This window comes from Propithecus coquereli, unplaced genomic scaffold, assembly GCF_000956105.1.
Source record: "Propithecus coquereli isolate 6110/MARCELLA unplaced genomic scaffold, Pcoq_1.0 Scaffold239, whole genome shotgun sequence".
Taxonomy (NCBI): Eukaryota; Metazoa; Chordata; class Mammalia; order Primates; family Indriidae; genus Propithecus; species Propithecus coquereli.
The window spans coordinates 1,618,208-1,626,618 of NW_012147941.1; the positions used below are offsets into that span (position 1 = coordinate 1,618,208).

At 38.7% G+C, this 8,411-nt stretch overlaps 1 protein-coding gene across 1 annotated transcript in view; it reads right to left on the reverse strand.

Moving 5' to 3' along the window:
* Positions 1–8,411, reverse strand: part of STX12 (syntaxin 12) — a 32,806-nt gene that overhangs the window by 11,214 nt on the left and 13,181 nt on the right. The window contains exons 3-4 of the mRNA XM_012645976.1: positions 6,342–6,441; positions 2,145–2,282 (exon numbers count right to left, since the gene is read on the reverse strand). Coding sequence (XP_012501430.1) covers positions 2,145–2,282; positions 6,342–6,441 — 238 coding nt within the window. The remainder of the gene's footprint in view (positions 1–2,144; positions 2,283–6,341; positions 6,442–8,411) is intronic.

Consider the following 8,411-nt stretch of genomic DNA (forward strand, 5'->3'; position numbering starts at 1 on the left):
TTTTTTTTTTTTTTTAAGAGACAGGGTCTCACTCTTGAACACCTGGGCTCAACCATCCTCCTACCTTGGCTTCCTAAAGTGCTGGGATTATAGGTGTGAGCCACCGTGCCTGACCCTTAATAATTTTTAAGAGTGTAATGAGGTTCTGAGATCAAAAAGTTTAAAACTCCTGTTCTATTGTGTTGTATCTTTTTCATATTGATTCATGGGAATTCTTTATTTTAAATACTAGTCCTTTGTCAATTATACATATAGCACTATTTTCTACCTGTCTGTGGCTTGTCTTTTCACATATTTACCACTTTCCTTACGCTTCATTCCATTGGGCTTTTCAGACTTTCCATCTGGGATCACTCTCCCTCTGCCTGAAGCATATTCTTTAGAATTTTCTTTAGTAAGATGTGCTAATAGGAAACTCTCTTTTGACTGAAAATGTCTTTAATTAGCCCTCATTCTGGATATATATTTCCACTGGGTTTTGAATCCTAGGTAGACAGTTACTGTCCCTCATACACATTCAAGATAGCACTCTACTGACTTTCATTGTTGCTGTCAGGAAGTCGACGGTCAATCTAACTATTGCATCTTTGAAGGTATTCTATTGTTTCTCTAGCTATTTTTTATGATGTGTTCTGAAGTTTCCCTTTGATATATCTAGATGAGAGATTTTATTTACCCTGCTTGGGATTTGTTAGGCTTCTTCAAACTATAGACTAGTGTCTTTCATCAGTTCCAAAATATTATCAGTCATTATTTCTTCAAATACCCACTTGCATTCTATGTTTGCTCTAATTTCATTCTGTAACTCCAATTAAAACTATTTTAGATCTTTTCACTCCATTCTCCATTTCTCATGATCTTCCTTACATATTTCACCTCTTACCCTGTCCTACATGCTAGATAATATCTTCTAACCAATTTTCTAGTTAAACCATCCATCCACTAAATTTTTAATTTCCATATCATACCTTTCAATTTTAGAAATCCTTTTCATACTTTTTCAAAGCTTTCTGGAATAGTTTCCTGCAAATGTTTTCAAGTTTTTCTTTTATTTCTTTTAATGCAATAAGTATAGATGCCTTATAATTCTAATATACAAAGTCCTTTTAGGTACATTTCACTTCACTGTTATTTCTACTAGTTCTTGTTTAGGGTAATTTGTTTCTTCGTGTACTTGGTTATTTTTAACTGTCTGCTACTCACTGCCCTTGAAAAATGGCTTCAGAGTATTGTTTCAGGGCTAGCATAAGGTGTCTTTCCACAGAGAGAATTTGTGTTTGCTTCTGCCTGGCGTGTAGGTGCTCTTCCAGTCCAGGACCACTTGAAGCTTGAGGCTTTGGACCATTCAGGTAGTATGAATTTATCCAGTAAATCTGCCTGAAGGTTACTTTGTGGTACAACATATTATCTGAATTTCCCCTCGCTCCTGCTCTCCTTCACCATCTGCTTAGTTCAGTGCTAATGTAACCTTTTTGCAATCCACTAGGGAAAAGGAGGGCTTACTTTTTGCTTACCTATACCCTGAGGATATAGTCTTTTAGGGCCAGTTTAATTTGAGAAGCACCTTCTTTTATATTCTCCACCTTGTGTGGACTCTGGGCTTTTGACTTTTATCCACTTCATGTCATGAGGACATCAAAAATGAAGTTCAAGTTTGCCTTCAGTAAATACACTCAGCTGTAAATAAGTTTCGGTGCAACACCTCTCTTAGATTTTGACCTTAATATTTTCATGGCTCTTTGATGCCTTTAAGAAGTTGGGTTTTTAAAATCCAGTATTTGATACTTCTTTTCAAAAAGAGAGGGCTAGTCCAAATACTCTAGCCTGTTATATCTAAGAAACAGATTCATCTTTTTTTCAAGTTTTTAACATAAAACTAACATAACAAAATGAAAAAGAAAATCACACATAATTCTGCCTCCCATATTTTTTAACCCTTATACATAGTCCTTTCTAGTCACTGACAACATGCATACGTATTTTTTACATAGGTTATTCTAATCTGACATTTTCACAGCAGCTAAAATATATGTGTGACATTGGGGGCGATAGTAAACAAAGGCTAATGATCAAAGAGGAAAAAAAAAACAACTTTGAAAGAGCATCCTAAAATTGCAAAGGTCTTCCTTTGGAAATCAACTTACAGAAAGACGAGATCCAGCTCTTGCTCTGGCAATACTCTCCTTTTCCTTTTCAGATACCCTTCTTTGCACAGCCTGGAAATTGTTCAAGGCTGCAGAGAAGTCATTCATGAGGCGTTCCTTCTGAAGTTTCTGCTGGCGCTAAGGAAATTAAGAAAGAACTTGAAATTTCACATTAACTCAATCATTTGGTTTTAATTCCCATTAAAAGCAAAATTATACCACTTAAAGATTTCCAACTATGAAAATTATTATAAAATAGGCTCTTCCATAAATTAATAAATTTGCTCTTTGCTCGCTCAAATCCTTGGTTAAAACTATAGACCAAGTAACAATTTCCCTTCTTTCATTCTGACATACCTGGGAACTGGGTTTCATTTAACTTGTAATCTCAGAAGGAATAGCAACTCAGAATTTTGGTTCCCTAGAAAATCTAAAAGCAGAATAAATTCCTTTGGACTCAGACTGGACCCAAACAGAAAGTTGTTTTTACTACAGTGTTAAAATCCTATTGATCTTTAGTGAGTTCACAGCTTCCCTGAAAAGTATGTAATCATTTTACAGCATTTTTATATGAGATTTAAAATCTATAAGACCCTGACAAGTACTTTCTTTATCTACCTTTACTAAGCTTCTTACTTTTATGTCTCAAAAAATACACACTAAAGAGCACTTGTCCTGTCCTAAGAGCACAGAAGTAAAAACTCACCCTTGACTTCAAACAGCTTACCATCTATTTGTAGATAAAGGATATAAACAGACAAATAACAGTCATTATAAATAATTGCTATATACAATTAGCACTGTGGGAATTCTGAGGCAGGAATCATCAGTAAGGACTCAGTGGTCAAGAAAGGCCTCAGGGAGGTGGACACTGAAGGAAGAGTAAGGCGTGAATAAGCAGAAAGAAGATGTAAAGCAAATCCAAGCAAGAGAACAGTGTCAGCAAAGGCATGCTGGCAGAAATTTGAAGAGGATCTATAAGGGGATAGTTTGGCTGGAACCAAAGGTTTATTCATGAGTCTCACCAAAGCACAAAGAGAGGTTATGTAATTTGCCCAGGATCACACAGTGGCAAAGGTTGGATTTAAATCCAGGAAATGTGGCTCCAGAATATGTACAGTTGGGGTTTTTTCTTCAGAATTTTTTTCCTTAGGACAAATTTGCATACGAGGGAATATTATGTCAAAAAGTACAAACTTTTGTATTGTCAATCAACTTAGTTAAGGGGTTTGGGTGAAACATGAAGAACTCAGTATAAGACAATTCATTACATTTTTTTTTTTTTGAGACAGAGTCTCACTCTGTTGCCTGGGCTAGAGTGTATGGCATCAGCCTCGCTCATAGCAACCTCAAACTCCTGGGCTCAAGCGATCCTCCTGCCTCAGCCTCTTGAGTAGCTGGGACTACAGGCATGTGCCACCATGCCCGGCTAATTTTTTCTATATATTTTTAGTTGTCCAGCTAATTTCTTTCTATTTTTAGTAGAGACGGGGTCTCGCTCTTGCTCAGGCTGGTCTCAAACTCCTGAGCTCAAACAATCCTCCTGCCTTGGCCTCCCAGAGTGCTAGGATTACAGGCGTGAGCCACCACGCCTGGGCAACTCATTAAAATTTTATATTAAGGTAGTATATTCAGGAAGAGATGTAGAACAGGAATTGGTGATATAGGCCAAATACTTAGAGGCTTAGGAGCTAGGGTTGGAAAAAGATCTGGAGGTCGTGATCATAAAGATGAAAGGGGAGTTATAAAAGTAGGTAAGATTCCTGAGTGAAAAAATTAGAGACTCAATGGCAGAGCCTTGGGGTATGTCCACTTTTAGAGGGCATGTACACTTTTAGGAGGATACAGAGTCAGGGAAAGAGGCTGAGACTCAACCTGTGGATCTCCAGAGTTAGGGGACAGAATGAAAAAGCATCATGGAAAGAAGAAAGTTTGAGTGGAAACAGGATAGGCAAGAGGATCAAAGGAAACAGAAAAGAAAAGTGAATAAAAACTCAAAAAAGGTCACTGAATTTGGTAACTAGGTCACTGATGATAGTACGTAAATATGGAAAAAAACTGAAAGTCGTATGATTTGATATATACAGGACGTATGATTTGATATATACAGGATAGTAGTGAAAAGATGGGTGATGGGGCTAAGATTAATTAGATAAGGAAACAGTAGAAAGACAAAAAGGTACTCAGCACAATAGGAGGAAGGGAATCAAGGAATTATATTTCACCAGAGAGCGTTATATTTGTAGATCTATTTCATGTTCTTAATGATCCAAGCTAATGGAAGGGAACAATAGCATGCATAATCCAAAAATTAACTTCTATTTGGTCTTGGAATCCATTTGGTGAATTTTGTTTTGGTAGCACATTTAACTTTCTATTTATATTTTGCTTAGTCTACTATTTAACTCTTAAGTATTTTTAATACTCTGCATCAGACCCTAAGACTCCTTTTTATTACTATAAAAACTATCTACAAGTGTGTATTCTCCAAAAGCACAGCTGGGAGGAAAAAGGGGTAATTTGAGAGCAATGTGGACACACTGGATGATGGCAAGGGGGAACTGGCCCATAACTGAAACGTCAGCATGAGTAATGACTGAAACGAACAGCCCAAATATAGATAATCAAAGGGTAATTACATTAAGATTATTTTTTTACCATAGCTACTCTGTAGCAGGATGACAAAGCATCTAGATTTGGCTCCTCTCTTTTGTGCAAAAGTATGCCAAAACTCCACACTGAACATATGCCACATGGAATAGCTTGCCGGGTTAAACTGGCGCTTTTCAAACTTCTTTAACAGAGACTCACAGTACAAATTTGACATCATGACCTAATACCATATACGCACACATATATGAAATAAAAGGTTCATGGAACAATATTTATCTTTGTTACATGGTACACACACTGATAGTTATACTCTATTTCAGTTTTTAAAAATGCTGATCACAATATACAAAAATGATTTGACGTTCCACTAGCTACAACCCAAAGTTTGAAAAACAACCCAGCCTGGCGCATGGGCTCACACCTGTAATCCTAGTAGTCTGGGGGGCCAAGGTAGGAGGACTGCTTGAACTCAGGAGTTTGAGACCAGCAGCCTGAGCAAGAGTGAGACCCTCTCTATATAAAAACAGAAAACATTAGCTAGGTGTCATGGTGCAAACATGCAGTCCCAGCTACTCGGGAGGCTGAGGCAAGAGGATCACTTTAGCCCAGGAGTTTGAGGTTGCTGTGAGGTATGGTGACACCACTGCACGCTAGCCAAGGCAACAGAATAAGACTGTCCAAAAATAAATAAATAAATAAAACACCACCAACCCAGGATAGGGAAATTGAAGGCTTTGTCTTCAGAACCATCAGAGATAGGATATCATCACTTAAAAAGTTCAATAATAAAAAGCATGCATTTCCATAGACTCTCAGGGAAAAAAAAGCAACATAAGTTAAGTGCCCCTGTGAATGATAAAAAAGCTAAAAGCAAAATAGAATCATGATGGGCTAAGGTAAATGAAGAAGCTTTTTGTCCAGGAAGAGAGAGACCTGAGGTAGACCATGAATGATAGGTACAAAAGCAAAGCCACAATGATGGAGGGGACACATCTGACTTCAGAATGTGTAAAGAAAAGATATGGCATATTAAGGGAACAATGAATCCCAGTAAAAGTTGTTAAAAAGAATTTAAATGGCCACTGAACAAAATGACTTGAAAAGAGAAATCTTTTTCTCTGAGCATTTCTTTAACCTGAGACCCGTGAATGACTCATGATGGGACATGAAGGTGATTGCAAAATATGAAAGAAAGACATTTGATTAAAATTTACACATATTGCATATAAAACAAACTAGGACCAAGCCTGCAAACACAAAGCTGCTAGCCAAATCCCAAAAGATGCAAACATTGAGATTGCTCATTGGTTAAACCCATTACTATATTAATGATGTTATTAACAACAGCAGTGGCCACCACATATTGAGTACGTACTAAATGCCAGGAACTTTGCCATGTTTGGTGCATACATTCTTTCTATTGTCGCAACAGTCACGCATCCCTCACTTTACAGATAAGGAAACTGAGGTTCAGAAAAGGTGTGCCTAGCACCAAAGGCCACTTTATTTTTGTTCCACATACTGCCTTTCTACTAATACAAAGTCCTTTCCTATTAATAAACAAACAAAACAGAAAATGCCAACCTGTTCTGAAGTAGATAAGGGAAGGGGCAAGGACCCTAATTCCTTCAGCAATTCATTTGTTTCCTTGGCGAGCTGATTTGTGGAGTGTTGTAACTGTTGCCTAGGAGAGAAAAGATAAGTTTCAGGATATTGTCACTTGTTGACAGCAGTTATACTCAGAATCACTGTGTTCTCAGAGTGTCTCACAATGCAGGGAATACAGGGCCATTTGAAGAAATGGTCCCCTAGATGGCCAGGTTCACAAGAAAATTTCATAAACATTACCCAACTAAACCCACTTCAACACGTCTTCACATTACTGAGCAGAAAGAACCTGCTCCAATGACACTTGCTGAGGGAAGCACAAATCAGGAATTTTAACTCTTTGAGGGAGAAAAGAAAAACGTATCAGCAGTTCTCATAAAAACATAAGAGCAAATGATGCCACCCACACCTAAATCTAACAGTTTTAACACATTGAACTCTCCCATAAATCTCTCACATGGAATTGCCCAGGAGTTCTGCATGGTTAGTGTCTGTCACAGTCCACTGACCAAAATCCAGACACAGGTGGCTGGATGAAATGTGCATTAAAAGCATAGCTTCCACCTACCCTGGGGAACAACCTCCAAAGATCTATTCCTACACTCTTGCTTAGAGCTGGTTCTTTTTTCAGCTTTATTCTCCGTTCCCTACCTACTCCTTCTACTTGACTTTCTGGCTTTTACCTCCAAAACAAAGAAGCCCTAGGCTGTTTAAAAATACATACAGAGTAGGGAGGGAAGGAAATTAAAGAGAGAAGAAGATGTAACATATTAAGTGGGATTAGAAAGTAGTGGAGGCCGGGCACGGTGGCTCACGCCTATAATCCTAGCACTCTGGGAGGCCGAGGCGAGAGGATTGCTTCAGCTCAGGAGTTCGAAACCAGCCTGAGCAAGAGCGAGACCCCGTCTCTACTAAAAATAGAAAGAAATTAGCCAAACAACTAAAAATAGAAAAAATTAGCCAGGCACGGTGGCGCATGCCTGTAGTCCCAGCTACTCGGGAGGCTGAGGCAGGAGGATCGCTTGAGCCCAGGACTTTGAGGTTGCTGTGAGCTAGGCTGACGCCATGGCACTCCAGCCCGGGCAACAGAGTGAGACTCTGTCTCAAAAAAAAGAAAAAAAAAAGAAAGTAGTGGAAATACAAAAAGAACTCCTTTCACTCATGGTTTCTTCTACTCTCTGGCCATTTCTAAAAAGGCTTTAAGGGAGGACAGAGAAACCATACGCTGTGGTCTGAATGTTTGTGTCCCCCAAAATTCATATGTTGAAATCCTAACCCCCATGGTGGTGGTATTAGGAGGTGGGGTCCTTTGGGAGATGACTGGATCATGAGAGTGGAGTCCTCATGAATAGAATTAGTGCTGTTATAAAAGAGGTCCCAAAGGGCTGCTTTGCCTCTTCCACCCAATGAGGGCACAGCAAAAAGGTGCCATGTATGAAAAAGCAGGCCCTCACTAGACACTGTACCTATCAGCACCTTGACCTTGGACTCCTGGGCCTCCAGAACTATGAGAAGTAAATTTCTGTTGTTTATAAACTACCCAGTTCATAGCATTTTGTTATAGTAGCCCAAATGAACTAAGACACCACATTCCTAATTATTAATGTTTTTTCACTGCAAATGGGCCTCCAGGATAAAAAACAAGGGAGTTAAAAACAAGAGGGAGTCAGTCGTTTGAACACCCCAGAGAGTACTAAAATATCCAGAGATATTTCACATCTCGCTGGAAAAAGGTCCCAGTAATAACAGTCATCCTTTTGCTTCAGTGTCTAGGATAGGAAACAAAGAATATTGCTTAGTATATTTTAAAGATGAAAACTAGAATTTCTAAAGCAGAAATGGAGTCGAAAAGGATGTGATAAAAAGAATCAGGAGTGGCCAGCGCAGTGGCTCATGCCTGTAATCCTAGCACTCTGGGAGGCCAAGGTAGGAGGATCACTTGAGCTCAGGAGTTTGAGGTTGCTGTGAGCTAGGCTGATGCCACGGCACTATACTCCGGGCAACAGAGTGAGACTCTGTCTCAAAAAAAAAAAAAAAAAAAAAAAA